The sequence below is a fragment of the Simochromis diagramma genome, unplaced genomic scaffold (assembly GCF_900408965.1).
Source record: "Simochromis diagramma unplaced genomic scaffold, fSimDia1.1 OVJJ01000618.1, whole genome shotgun sequence".
Taxonomy (NCBI): Eukaryota; Metazoa; Chordata; class Actinopteri; order Cichliformes; family Cichlidae; genus Simochromis; species Simochromis diagramma.
The window spans coordinates 6015045-6030686 of record NW_024387423.1 but is presented as its reverse complement, the minus strand read 5'-3'; the positions used below and the strand labels follow the sequence as shown (position 1 = coordinate 6030686).

At 38.1% G+C, this 15642-nt stretch overlaps 1 protein-coding gene across 10 annotated transcripts in view; it reads right to left on the bottom strand.

The window, feature by feature from the left end:
- Positions 1-15642, bottom strand: part of cobl (cordon-bleu WH2 repeat protein) — a 51101-nt gene that overhangs the window by 30564 nt on the left and 4895 nt on the right. For 4 of the 10 annotated variants that reach the window (XM_040012763.1, XM_040012764.1, XM_040012762.1 and 1 more), the window contains 6 exons: positions 10239-10433; positions 6660-6870; positions 4691-4919; positions 2439-2483; positions 1688-1776; positions 1337-1408 (listed from right to left, as the gene is read on the bottom strand). In XM_040012763.1, coding sequence (XP_039868697.1) covers positions 1337-1408; positions 1688-1776; positions 2439-2483; positions 4691-4919; positions 6660-6870; positions 10239-10433 — 841 coding nt within the window. Of the gene's footprint in view, positions 1-1336; positions 1409-1687; positions 1777-2438; positions 2484-4690; positions 4920-6659; positions 6871-10238; positions 10434-11514; positions 15560-15642 lie in introns of those variants that run through there. The other 6 variants (XM_040012767.1, XM_040012766.1, XM_040012765.1 and 3 more) reach the window with 6 other exon arrangements.

The following is a 15642-nucleotide window of genomic DNA, read 5'->3' as shown; positions in this document are numbered from 1 at the left end:
TATATATATATATAGTTGCATAAAAGAAAATGTAATAGTGTTAGGAACTGCAGTGATAAAGACCTGTGATGAACAGATGCTTGAGAGTCTGCTGACTAATCTTATAGAATGACTGCCCTCTGGAGGACATCGGCACACATTACTGCATTGAAATAATCTAGTCTCTCTGCACCATAGTTTGTGCTTGGTCTTCATTCTAACAGCTCTCTCTGCTCCTCTTTTGTCTTTTCCTTCTACTTCTCTTCACCCCAACTGGTTCTGTAATAGATTTCTCCTGTCTGTAAGCCTGGATCTACAGGAGATTTATTCCTGCTAAAAGTTTTTTTGTTTTCCTGCAGTGTCATCAAGTTGTTGGTCATAAGGGAATGTTGGGTTTCTATTGCAGAACTACTTTTTAAAGCTGAAACAACTAAAAATTTCCATTAAAACGAATAAATTATCGGCCAAAGTGACAGGCTTTGGTGACACAGGCAATCCTAACAGTAGAGGTCCAACATAACACATCCAAATCAAAATTTCTCATAGACAGGAATATGAAGAACATCTAAAAACAGAGCAGGGCTACTGGAGTGACTGTTATATCAGTTTTTCAGCTGCCACATAAGAAAAAAGTGAGTAAATTAATGTAAAAAAAACAGAACTCTCAAGCCACAGGATGAATTTAATACTACTGACCCGCAGTCATGGATGGATTACTGTGACTGTGGGTCTTAAACACAAACTTGCCATGGGTCCTTGTTATCTACTCATGCAAATACCAGGCACAACATATGCCCTTGTCAAAAGACAGTTTTATTGCACATAACAAGGCAACTTACATCCACATTTATCTTGTATTTGTTGACATGTTGAATTACTGCTATTATGACTACTGCTACATATAACTCGTGCAGGACAATTTAACCCGAGGCACCAACAGGAAGCTTTCAATAGTCTTAACTGTGTAAGTCAGTAAAATGTTAAATGCAATCCAAAATCAAGCACTAAAGGTGATGACAAAGGACACAGGTGGCATAGTACTAGCAGTGCTGCTCTATTGCTAATCCTTGTTTCAAAGCTAAAGTCCTCCTGTTTATTTTGATACATTTTTTGAAAATCCCTTATATTAAAAAAATAAAGCAATGATAATGCACACAACTTAAGGTAAAAGCCACTGGCTCCAAGGTATGTTCCCAATTTGCACAAACAGCAGTCTGTCCATAGAGGTAGTCTGTATTATGTTCCAGTTATACAGAATAACTGGAACACCGTATGGGATTGCACGGCTTCAGTAACAAGTTAAGATGAGAGCTTTATTTCCCTTCTGGACATTGTAAAAATTGTTAGACGTACTTACACAGGATTGTGTGTCAGTGTTTTGGATTATTTTATCATCACAGTCATCCATGTCCACAGATGTTGTCTCTGTCTGCAAACGGAAGGCACAACTAACATGCAGCATCAAACTATTCAGCCATGCATTTAGCTTGCCTCAGCTATCAGTTAAGTATGAATGGCCTATAAGTATGATGCTAAAGGTTAGTTTGTAAATTACTTCACACTATTATTTTTCTAATGATACTTGTATAAATAATTAAATGCAAAAACTAAGGGCAGAATTATAATGATGTCCATGCTGTTTTCTTATTTAATAATTCAAACATACTTCCTGCACACATACAGCATATTGCCCAGGAACGAGTCTCACCTTGGATTTCCTCCTGCTGAACTGGAAGATACCCAGGAGGCCTTTTTTTTCTGGTCTGTCCAAACTGCCAGTACTGGAGCGAACAAAGTCTAAAAAAGTAAAACAAGAGCAGGAGGAAAGTAATGTAAGCACCTTATAATTAAAGAAAGGGAGGAAAGAAAAAGGGAAAGACATGGTTTTTTCTGCATGCAAAGGTTAACGAAAAGGTTAACATATGGTTATAGGGTTAACAGAAAAAAATAGTGTTTTTTTTAACAGTCAGTCAACTCTAAATATTACTCCAAACAGATACCTTTGTTTTAAAAGCAATAAATTAACCTTCCAGTTTTGCTCAGAAGAGGGAGCTGCAGCTTTGCTTTTCCTCAGGTTCACCTCTACCCAACTTTTATAATCAGCTAAGCAGTAAGTAAGAATGTGTCGTGATAAAACTACAGACTCAAGGACTGAGAGGGAAGGTAAACTAACTATCAAACATTTAAGGGCTAATACTCATAATTTGGGTTCTGAAAAGAGGCAGAAGCAAGCCAATTTATTAATAAAGCCTTTAAAAATTGTAGGCATTGATGTTCACGCAGATTAAAAAAAACTACATAAAGCAACAAATGATTTCTTTTAATATGGCTGGTTAAAGGTTAATATCCAATGCAGCAACAACGCAGGGTTAATAAGCAAGCAACGATACATTGGGTTAAACAACCACATGTATTTGAATGGTGCCAACGCTAAGACACACAATATATACGTCTAATACCTGTGTAGTTAAGTGCAGGGGCAGAAGCCATTTTAGGCTGGAAAGCTGCAAAACATGATAAAGTTTAAAAACACAAACGTCATTAATGGATAACTCATCTACATGACAGAGCGGCTGTGCTTGTGCTTTCGTGTCACAGCACAGCCGATGCGCTACGTAACTACTGATTCACAAGAGGAAGTCATTTGTATAATTGCCTCATAATAACGAAAGTAAACTACATTACTACTATGTTTTCAAAAGGGTAGGACTGTGTAAAATGTAACTGAAAACATGACGCAGTGATTTGGAAAGGATTCGAACCCTACAATTTACCAAAAACCTTTTAGCATACCAAATGCTGAGAAAGAAACGTTTAAAGGGAAACTGGGTGGCCTTGTAGATTACCAAAATCTTGCACAAGAGTGCTTGACCATAAAAGTGACATAATGTTCTACTGTTCCCTTGTCACATCACTTAAGTGATAAAATACACGTTTTTACTGTGAGATCACAAGAGAACCTTTAACTATAAATATCAGTGGGTGTGGACAATCGCGCAGTAAACAACCATAACTTCATACTACATGAATTATGTATTAATACAAAGGCCGTACATGATTCATAAAAGCTCGCTATTTCAGCCGTTGTATGGACAGGATAACAGCAGATACTGTGAGACAATAGCAGGGCAAGCCAAAGCACACACCAGTATCCACGCTAACATCCTTTGTCTGCTTAAATTTCACATCATCATCTTAAGTGTTACATCCTATGTTTACCAGATAGTTTTATTCAGCAGAGCAAAGCATTATTTTATCTTTTAAAAAGTTAATACAATTTTGAATATATGTACAGACACTCGCTTTAAAGTGACTGGAGTTAGAGGTGAAATGTGTAAGATTTAGGTATGTGCTTAACGAGTCCCCTAGAATTTTAAACCCTCTTTTTCTACAACAGCAGTCACCTGATGTTATTATGCGACCTGCAAAAAACTGGGGCTACAGCACGGACAGAGGGCTCCAACCCTCTTTCTCTCTGTTTTAGACAGTGCATTTGAGCAAGGTGGAGAGCAAGCAGCTGACAGATGCAAAAATCAGCACGGCTGCACAGTACTTTGATGAAGAAAACGATGAGCAGTTGTACGTCTGTGGTGTCAGAGTAAAGTGGCATATAACCACGTAACCAAAGTGATGTGTAACCACATGCAGCACAGGAGCGTGAATGCTAACCTGGAAGGAAGGAGGGTTACCGGTGCTAGTACTGTAGACTTTAGCCACATTCAGGAAACTAATCTGGCAATCTGTGTCTGCTTAGATATATAAGATTTGCAACATTATAGATGGCACAGACATTTCAGCGACATCTAAAACAAAATACAATTATTAAGGAACCCGATTAAGAGTTTATCTAAACAATGTGAAAATTGAACAACTGAGATTTATTCTCAAAGACAGTTATAACAGATGTATCTACTGAATATAGGATGCTAACCCGTCTATGCCAACCTGTACCTACTACTCGTCAGTAGTGACTTAAACATATATTCTTTCAACTTCTGTGGTGGCAACAAGTCTTCCAGTTTGTGTAGAAACCTTTGGGAATTTGGTAAACATAATTTCCTTAGGGATTAATAACGTATTCTGATTCTGAAAACAGACCTTAGCTCCATTTCTGTGAAACCTCTGTAAACTCCTAATAACTTTAAAGTTGCTCAAGTTCATTTTATCATTATCATTATTTATTTATTTTATTTATTATGACAGGTAGCTGACTGCTGTTACATTTACAGTCACAAGGTAGTACGTTCTTATCAACTCTTATCTTCCATTCACCTTTTCCCTCTGCATTCCTCCCATACAAGCCACAGATAAAATTTTGCCTGACCGACATGGTTCACCGATGGAAAAACAGAGAGGAAAAACCTTTTATTAAAAATCAAATCCAGAGAAAAAAAATGCCATCCTGTCTTCCTTCTCCTGTTTCCTGATCAATGTAGCCATTACAAAGACTGTAGCCATGTAAATATGGTTAGTGATATGTGTGTGATATGATATGTATATACGTTTGACTGTGAGATTGTGCAGCTTCTCCATTATAGCATTACACAGATTAATGAATAAATATTTCCACATTAAAAGTTAGGCAAAAGAAAAAAGTATCATCGCTTAGGATCTGTATCATCTTGCGTGCTACTGTGAAAACAATAGTAACAGAAATTTGACATATTTCACAAAGAGCAAAGAGAAATGAGGTCAGGTAGTTAAGGCTTACCTAGCCTCTGATCATGTACGTAGAGATCTTTGATCCCGAGTTCTGCTAGAGTTTTGTCCAGCGGTAACTCTCGTTGGCTGATGCTATCCTTCAGCAGCAGGACACGTGTAGGGTCAAACTCACACTTGTCACAGATGACTGGTATCAGAGCCTGGAGCGATATCAAGGGGTTCACCCGTACTACGGCCTTCTGGTTGCCATGATAGTTCACCATCAATCGCACAGTTTTCTGATACACAGAGGGGAAAATGATGGAGAAAATTAGACACGCAAACAGCTGGATGACATTAAGACCTAATCAAGGATGAATCATCAAGTCAAGAAAAAGGATGATGTAGTTAAGGGAAAAAATACAACAAAGTTAACTGACTGATAAAATATGCTAGCCTAAAAGACATACTTAACTTATATTTATATATATATATATAAATATATTTAAATATAGTTATATTTCTGATTGATGTACAATAGCATATTTTGGTTTAAAAATATAAAAAGTAGAGGAGAACACACAGAGGATGACACTGCAATAATAAAGAAAAAGAAATAACAATAAAAGAAAGCACAATTCTACCACAGTACTATTGGCAGCCTCTTTCGTGAATGTACCAAGCTTATCAGCAAATTGTGGAAGAGGTGCTAAGTTGTTATAATTTACCCATTATATATGAAAATGTTCAGGTTGATGGTCATAGGTTTTCCAAAATAAACAGTATTTTTAGCCTGTGGCATGGGTATATTTTAATGTTTCTGCTAATATGGTCACTAGATAGATGGTTGAAATACTCGAGACTATCGGAAGGTTAAATGGAGACAAAAACAAATTTCTCATCTTTGTGACTGAAGCAATTTTTCCTAACCAAGAATAATCAAATTAGCAACCAAAACAGGTAACTGATAGTATAATGTAATATTAAAATAAGGTGCAAAACTGACATATTTTTTACTGGTAGCCATTTCCGTGTAGTTTTTCTGGTGCATCGGGAAAGGACAAACAGTTTATTTATCGCTAACTATTGTTCAGTGAATCAATTTAGTTACATAATTTCCTTAAGGATTAATAAAGTATTGTGATTCCTTACTTCTGACAATTTTATAGGTAGTACACTAATTTTAAATGTTTGCATTTTACTGAATTTTGTTTCTAACATTTTGAACACCCCATTCATATCAACAAAACACATTTCAATAGCAGTGTGAACGATATCTTCCATAACCGTAGACTTTATTCCTGGGCTAACGTATTAGACTACTGGGTGGATCCAATACACTGGCAATCGAAACAAGCTATTTAATTTGAGCTGTTCAAATTGGTTACATAATGAGAAGATGTGAGATAAAACAGAGAAGACCAATGACTGACAGTGCTGTCTGAAACAGTGTCAGCCTCTGGCCTATGGCCAGGTGGGGTCAAAGGGAGAGAGAGCAGCCAGTGAGCCCTGAGAAGAGCAGAGAAATAATGCATGGTAACTAAAGGTAAGGTACTCATCAAATATTCAAACGGTAGGAGGAGAGTGAAGGAGAAGACAAGAAAAGGCAGAGAGAAAGAGATTGATGCTGAATAGAATAAAATATCCAGACAGACAGTAAGGCAGAAAAAGCACACTAGACTTAAAATCAGTTTATAAACTCCAATAAAGGACTTCGAAATGCTGGCCAGTTTAATACCAACCAGCTTCCTACCTTAAAAATGGCCCTTACAGGATTCACTGGCCATGCTTTCTGCCAGTGGTCAGTGATAAAAGGCAGAGAGGGACAGGCATTACATAAGACTTGCAGTAAATGCAAATTTGATTTGTGAAAACATGAGATAACCCTTTGTGCAATCAAAACAACACAAATCCAAGCCAGGCATAAAAAAGAAAACATTTGCAGGTTTTAAATATGCTGTAACAGTATAGTCCAACATACAAAGCACATATGACAAAAGAGGAGGTGGCTCAAGGTGTCAGGATCCACTGCAACTCACCTCTGGCACTTTGGGTGCTGGTCTGCGCGCCACTTTCTCCTCCAAGACTTTTTCCTTGATAAGCACACAGGCCACGTTAAGGGAGCCCAACAGTGAGTTGGGCTTGAAGCCCAAAGACCGGCCCTCAGGAGACAGAACCTCCAAAGTGTGCAGAGCTGGATTCAGGTGGTAGCGACTACACAGCTCGACCAGCAGATCCATCAGTGCTTTACTGAGAGGGAAAGAGAGAGATAATAGGAGTGAGAGGGAAAGTGTGTGTGTGTATGTGTGTGTGAGTGTGTGTGTTTAAGAAAGAAATGCAGAAGGAGATGAGAAGAGAAGAAAGGGAGGCAGGACAAAAGCTAGGGTTACAAAGTCTTCGAAGCTTAGCTGAAGTAAAGAGAACGGAATGAAACAATGCCACACGCTCACTTGATGCACTTCAAATTGTTAGAAACAATGGGTGGTATTTTGATCTAAGCCATTTCCACAGACAAAATACAGATACAATGAGAGCAGCAGTGATTTAAATATGAACATCAAAACGTTGCCTTCATCTTAATTCTTTCTGTACAAATATTTTTCATTCATTTGAGGTTGATTGTATATTAGTAGCACCTTTTTCTGAGAATGTTCTTATCCATTTTAAACCCCTACAAAAATCCATGTTATTGTTTAATTTTGCCAAACTCTGACTGAAAAATAACACACTGTATGTGAAGTAGAAGTAAAACCCGAGCGCGTCCATATGCTCTATAAAAGGTAAGGTGGTTGCTGAAGATTTCACCTGTGCAGTCCATCTAAGAGTCTTTACAAAAAAGGTAGTGACAAAGCACTGGGCATAAAAAATAATACCTCTGTCATTCACTTATGCCCATTGCTTTGTGTGCCTGTTTGGATTGCGGTGCTCATGTGGAGGCCTATAGTACTACTTGTCAATCCTCACATAAAGAAACCTAGAAACAGTCTCCAATGTTTTCTGGGAACAGAGATCAGATGACAGAACTGAGAGAGATACTGCTACAAAGAGCACCATTGACAATCACTAACACATGGATGCAGACTGCAACTAAAACCAAAAACAGACCCAGTGTCTGGTGTGCTTCTCGAGATTCATTTCATACAAAACATGCCAAAACATAATGACTATCTCTAAGTATTTACTCTATTTTTTTCTATGTATTTACTCTAGCACTGAATATATACCTCCCTGGTTCACATAGGGTCATTTTTAACCATGTTATGGTCAAGCATTACTAAGCTGTAGTTTCAAGTACCTATCGTAAATATTTAAAGTGTGACAAATTACATTACGAGGGTGCACAGGGCATGTAGATCATTCATGAAGTGTGACACTGCGGTCATAAAAATAATATATTAGGTGTAATAATAATATTAATATGAGCATGACAACAAAAACACACAACCAGATAAAAACTAAATAAGTAACTAACTGCCTAAGCAACAGTATTAATTCAGTAATAACATATACTATCATGCCTGCATTGTAAATGCCTAGTGCAATATCTGCACCACATTTTTCGCTATTTTTAAATCCTACAAAATAAACCTGCTCGTGGTGATTGATTATAGCAAATATCCTAAAGCTTGTTTTATTTTGTCAATAGTGAGATCATGTTTATTTAACATGACTACTCGACTTTTGTAAAATAAGTTTGTGCTTTAAGAGAGCAGCAAAGGTGCGTCAACTAGAGCAAAGCCTCTGAGAGTTTCTGAGTCCTTTGTGAGGCACAACTTCCCTTAATCACAGGATTAATAAGGCAGGAATGAAAGTAAAAAAACAAACAAAGACTGGAACTTTACATTGATAACTGAAGTTTATGAGATCAGAAGAATGCAAAGATATGCCATATCTTTATTCAACCACTGTTTCACTTATTTTAAAAGTAGAGAATTACGTCATCTCTGGTATAGTCATGACTGGAATGTGTTTAAATGAGACAGTCTGTCCTTTAAGTTCACAAAACATAAAACTAAAAAGTCCCAAGCCCATAACCGTAAACAAGATAAAATTATATGTTGCAATGTGCTGGCACATTCCTGTATGTGCTATTTTTAGTCCTTGAATTTAATCACTAACTAACTATCACTATAGAATATAACAGGTGATATAAGTCTATGAGGAGTCTGCACTTTGACCTTAGGGTGGAGATAGTGAATGAGCCTTTGTATGAATGATTTGTGTTTACCCCTTTGTCATTGTCACAGTTTGCCGAGGCAAACTGCGTGGCATGCGAAGGGAGGACCCAGGTGCAGACATTCTCAAACTCAAACTTAACTGATGATGAACTGTTTATTAAAGCAGACAGAACAGTACAAAATAAAAGGGCGAAAACAATGCAAACTAAACAATAACCTAAACTGGGGTTTAGGTTGAAGAACATGAAGAACCCTGGCAAGTAGAAAACATAGGGAAACGCTAAACATGGCAATGTGGTGAGGAAAACCTGAAAGCAGGACATGGCAAGGGAAAACACAGACGATCCGACAAAGACTGAATGAGAAGGCACAGACTAAATACACACAGGAGGCTAATGAGAGAAGTGGGAACACATGGGGGAAAAACAGCTGACACACATGAACATAACGACGTCACAGTGGAAGAGTAATACTAGACACAGGAACACAAGACCTCTTCAAAATAAAACAGGAAACGTAAGACACAGACATGAAACGCATGAAGGGCAAGGGAGACTTAACAGGGGTGGAAGACACAAGGGGAATCTAATAACAAAGAACTAGAAGAACCTAGGCATGATGAAAAATGAACTTAGAAAACCTGAAGAGCTTAAATATAAACTAAAACTCAAAACGCTGGGTCAAAAGACCCAGGATCGTGACAGTCATAGCAACAGGTTCTGATGTTTTAAGCAGCATTGATCATAATATGACCATCTTCTATTAAACATAAAGGTCATACAAGGTCTTACCTTCATAGTGTCATAACAACCCGTGGTTTGTGCAATATTTAAAAGTGGAATGGGGGGCAGAGCCTTCAGCTTTCAGGCCCCTCTTCTATTATACTAGTTTTGCATGTTAGAAAGCCTCTATGACAATAATATGATACATAGTTTTTCTGGTGATGAGCATACAGAGGCATCTGATGGTGATACATTCTCTATAGTTATTAAAAGAGTCTCTTGTTGTTTTATACAAGATAGACATCCCCAGTTTTCTGCCCTAGAGACAATTGCCTCATTAGGGACAGAGAGCACTAGCAGGTCAGCCACTGACTCTCTGGGACAAAGCTTGTGTTGGAAATTGGAATGGAACCCCCCAACGAGGCCCCGCTGGCACAGCGAACAAAACATGCACAGGAGCAACAAACATACAGTTTTTCTGGTGACTGAATGAAGATCAACCTATAGAATCATATCGCAGAACTAACAATAAACTAAGGTTAGATTCGATTTGTATTTCCAGATATAAATAATAAAATAGGCTACAGATATATGAAGATTTTATAGTCAAATAATATGAGATTAATGGGCAAAACTTTTGGTCATGACACATGTGACAATAAAATGAACAAATCAAAACTATGTTTGATATGTGCTTGTGTGGGCCTATTTTTCTCACCTTCCATCCTCAGTCACATAAATCTGGTTGCCCTGTGGCAGGGTTAACTGTAAATCCACTGTGGCCCTCAGGATGTTCTCCTTGGCCTCCATGCCTGATGTCCCTCCCCCATCAGGTGTAGTGGTTCTGAAGATATGGCGTGGAGCGGGTTGAGGGGCCGGTGGTGGAGGTGGGGCATGGGCCTTCATCCTCCTTCTTGGTGATGAAAGTTGGAGAGATACACAAATAAGAATATTTTTTCTTTTTCAGGCCATCCTTTTCATATGATACAATACTTTAAAATTTCCTAATGACGTATTTATTTTTATACAAACAAATTATATATTATAAATATGTCCGTTTCCTCTGAATCATTACTGTTTTTTTCTGAAGTTCAGTCAGTTACACAACATGACAGCCTATGAATACAACCCACTGCTACCACATCAGGGGCAGCCGGAATACTAGTGGTGACTTTTTTTCTATCTTTCTGTTTCTGATTGTGACATAACCTTCCCTTCATTTAGATTACATAACAAACTACAGACACGCCAAGATGATTATTTTGGTTATCAAGATCTCTGAGCCTTTTGGAGCTGTTTAATCTATCTGGTCTATTGCCTCTTTAATATCACTCCTACACTCCTACATTCAATGCCTGCTATCAAACAGCTTTCCAAAGGCAAATTAACATCCCTGCTTTGACAGAAGCAAATGGTAAATAGTAAATGGCCTGTATTTGTATAGCGCTTTTACTAGTCCCCTAGTACTAGAAACAACACCCCTCATCCATTTTTATTCCACCCCTGAGGAGAATGTATAAACATATCTGAACCTATGAATCAACAATGTTATAAACAGTAATACAAAATACAAAATTGGGCTGACAGAACTGTAGCAGCGTTGAGAAAATTAGAAATTCTATTGGGGTTTTTTTTCTTAACAGAAATAAAGGAAGCCATAAAGTACTGAATGGGCCAGGGTGCAGACCACGCATCATTGAATCTCTTTAAAATACTTTTATGAAAATCACAAATTAAAAAAACAAACGCAGATGCAAAACATACTCCAGCCACACAGCTCCTCATGAGCACTGTGACAGATGTCAATGACACGCTCCTTCTTGTGTGTTTGACCTCGGCTAAACATAAACTGTACTTGCCCTGACAGACACAGCTGATTAGACAGAAATGAAACAGTTCATTCTCTCAGCAATGACAAGTGCCATATGATTAAGCACACACTCACTCTCTCAAGTATTAGCCTTGGATAAGAAAAGAAAAAACATCCCACTCACATCAAAAACAGTCCTTGTGCTGATTAAGTGTTCCGAACGTGTTATATATCAGACTGTTTAACTCTCGTTCCAAGGATTCTGGAGACCCCCCCGAAGAATCAGTGTAAGCATTTAATTGTAGACTCCGAAGTTGTTCAATCCAGTATTCTCGACGTTATCCCTGCCCAGTTTAAAGACAGCAAAATGAAGGACATTTGCACATGGACATAGCACAGTGAGTGGACTCTAACCTGGCTAAAGTTAACCATTAACAGCTACGTCACATATCAACTAACTCGCGCCCAAAGGGCTCATAGAGTCATTGACTCATTATCCAGTGCAGTGAGAATGTTTCACTTTTTGGAATCACAGTGCACGTCATTTCTAATTATTGACTAGAAAATCTCTGACTATATACGCACCTAAAACTGTGTGTAGTGATGAAAGAGCAGACTTACAGACCTGTAACTGTGAGAGACTTTTTGCATTTTCCTGTTAAGTCTGAGTCTTTTAAGGTAAACAGCACAGGGCTCTGTGGAACTGTGGGACTGGGTCCTGGCCAGGCTTAACACAGGCAGCTAGTATCCTCCTCTCTCTTTCGCTTGCTGTTTGTCTCACCGTAACATTTCCCTTTCCCTCTCTCTCCCTCGCTTTTCCTCGCTCAAACATGCACAAAGACTCCTTTAGAAGAAGCCTAGTCTCCCACAGAGTTAGAATGAGCGTAAACAGAGAGAAAGAGTGGGAAAGTAAAGAAGCACCAAGGAACGCAAAAGGAAACCCAGCTCTGGCACAGGGGGGCAGTAAGTGCTGCTGAAGTGACTAAGTTACAATGCTCACACACATACACACCTGCACACACAGAAAAGGTTACTAATGGATAGTTCATTTTACTTGACAAAACAGCATTAACAAGGATGGATTTCTTTTGCTGGCCTCTATTAAAATTCTTTTAAAAAATTTGTCCACAATACTTTCTGCACAGGAGTACACATCAGTTTCCCTTCTAATAAAAAGAAGTCTATAGCAATGTATTCACATATATAAAAAAATTATTGGTTTATACAGCAATGTCAGAAGTTTTTAACCCTCAGCATCAGCCGGGCTCCAGTCTACGGTGCATCTGAAATTAGAACATGTGGGCAGCTATAAAAAATTACCAGAAGGCACATAAATAAATATTTGAAAACATGCTTTACCTCTTCTATAACCTGAATATTACTATGCTCAATCTTGATCAAGACACTTGGGTTAAATCGTGACTGAATGTTAAGGCATGACTTTGTGTGGTGGCACACATATTACACTACAAAATGTAAACACTGCCAATGTGTACGTCAGAGTTAAGATTATTCCTGTTTGGTAAAAAGATTGCATAATACTAAATACACACCGGAGACCACCTTCACTTTGTTTTTAAATAGGGGAGAAATAAAGGTTAGACAATGTATCATTTCTCCTTATTTGTCAGGGAAACACTGAGTAAATGGTCCCACGTTCCAAGATCTTATCAACCCAATATCCAAATATACTAGTGCATGACCCTAGTATATTATCCTGTATCAGAACCATCAAAACACATTTTTGAGTGGGTTGAGCAGGTGACCCATATGCCAAAAGGCTACTGCAGGATCCCTGGCACACTTCTTTATTTATCTGTTAAAAAAGGCTTCTTTTACATTTAATTTAGAAGAAAAAAACATTAAGCTTAATCTAGATAAAGCACAAAAAATATTTTTATGTTTTGTATGTCTTATCAGAATTAATCATATATATTTTCCTTCATGTATTTGTCCAGTAATCACACATTTGAAAAGTCAGACTTACGTTTTCACCTGATTACGCAATAGACACAGAGTGTGCACCACACATCCGGGACACTCAGGTTCTCCCTCCACACATGCATCTAGTCAGCATACCCTTTGAGTGTCATGGTGTCCCCATGGCAACCTATATTTACACCACTTGACTGCAAAAGAAGGCAGATCTTAGTCCAGTAGCAGCTGTGGATTGGAGAGGCATGCACACCCAGGGTGAGTGACCCGGAGAAACACCAGTGAACAAGAGACAGAGTGTGGAAGACTGAAATTGGACATATGAGCCAAGTAAAGCATTTGTTTGCAGTTGCTAGTCACAAAACCTTCTAATTCAGCATATGTCTTGATGCTCATATTACTATCAATGTGCTTAACCCCCACCGCATCTCAATGTCAAGTAAACCGAGTCTGGAAATGCCAGCTTCATCCTCTATATTCACAGTCTCACCGCTGCCCCTCTCACTACAGCAAAGTGAAAATTACAAAGCATAGAGAAGCAAATGAAAAAACGTCAACATTTATTTTTGAACCTCTGATTTTCTTAACAGACATACAAACAAATGTGTTGCCATAATAATGGTCTAGGCTTGCAGGCAGCATACAATCATTAGCTCTCCTCAGACTGATAAATCATATCCGGTTTTACTGTCTCATTTGCCCACATGCAAAACATTTCACTAAATTTGCATACAAGCTGTAACCTTATTACATACTATAAATAGCCCTCAAGGCTCCAGTGTTAATATTTTTAGTTTGTATGAAACTTTAATTTACCTGATTATCAAGTCCTGACTTCTCCAAAAGAACCAGGTTAGGGCTCTGCAGAGTCTGATCAACATGTGTGCAGAGACCGTAATAACCCGTGGGAGATTAACAAAAAAAAAAAAGAACACACACACACCACACACACAACACTGCAGGTGCTAAATGATTTGTTACTCATGGGATCAATTAGGTTGCTTACACTCTTAAACAGTTAGCTAACGCAATAACCTCAGATGGAACCAGCAACCAGTAATCCACGGTTGTGGTCAAATTGTCTTTTTTTTTCTTAGAGAAGGACGGACTGAAAGGACATGAGGTATCTAAAAGGCAGTCCTGCTTAAATTCTTTAAATGCTAATCAAAGCTGGTTCAGTGCTTGAGCACAGGATGTACCAGACCAGCTTTTACAAAAGGATAATACCATCCCACTGCATTAGCTACATTTAAAGGTTATCGATATTTTATAAATGTAACAATTATTTTCTACAGTTAGATTGGTGCTAATTTATATTTAAGTATGGACAAGAGCAACTATTCTTATTCTAACAACCTTTTTGTTTCGCTGCTATTTCTAGCATGTAAGGGAAACAATATTTTTTAAAAAGTTGATGTTTTTTATAGCCTGCATAAAACATGGCAAGAATGCACAGGACAAAATATTTACAGCTGTCTCTGGGTGATCTTTGGGACATCACAAATTCACCACAGCCTTTTGCATGTGCACGAGTTTAGCACTGCTAAAGTATTCGTCTGTCTCCTTTTGATTTTTGCTTCACGTCATTCCTTGACCTCATGGAAGACCTCAAGGAAAAAATGATTAGGACGTAGGATGTAATTTCACCAACGATTTAACCACAACCCAGAGTATTTATTTCACAACTAAAGAGAAAAATCCACCTACTGTGGATAGCACCACTACACATCAACCCTCTTTTTTGTATTCATCTCTTTTGACATATATAGTTATCATGTCTGCTTGTGACCAGTGACTAAGAGACATGCTGTAAACAGTTTAGCACAAAACATGTACCAAGACAACCACAATTCTCCAAATACAGGAACAGGAAGCTGACTTAACAGACTGTCTGCAGAGCTGGAAAAATCATGCCTGTTTTTTCCTTTTCTTATTTGGTCTTTTTTGAACATCTATTAACTGGCCTGTTCCCGAGGGCATTTCACTGTGTTCCAGCTACATTGTGGTAAAGCTCACGGGTGGCAAACAGACCAACAGAAGTAAGAGAACAAAAAAAGACAATAAATGGTTAGTAAGAAAGAGAGAGAAGAGGGAATCTCAGGTGGCACAAAGCCTTGTGTCGAGGGGGAACAGGGGGAAAGGGAATAATAAGGGTGGAGCAAAGAGTGGAATGTAGAGGAACAACAGCAGGAAATAATAATTAGTTTATTCTCTATTCCCTAAGCTGCTGCTTGTTCAATTAGAGAGAACTCCTGCTGGAGTGACAGGAAGAAAAGAAGAAGCAAAAATTAAAAAATATAAATATATAACACAAATCAATGTAAAGCTTCAGAAAAGCTGAAAAGTGAAATATTATCACAGCATTTGTGGGGAGAAA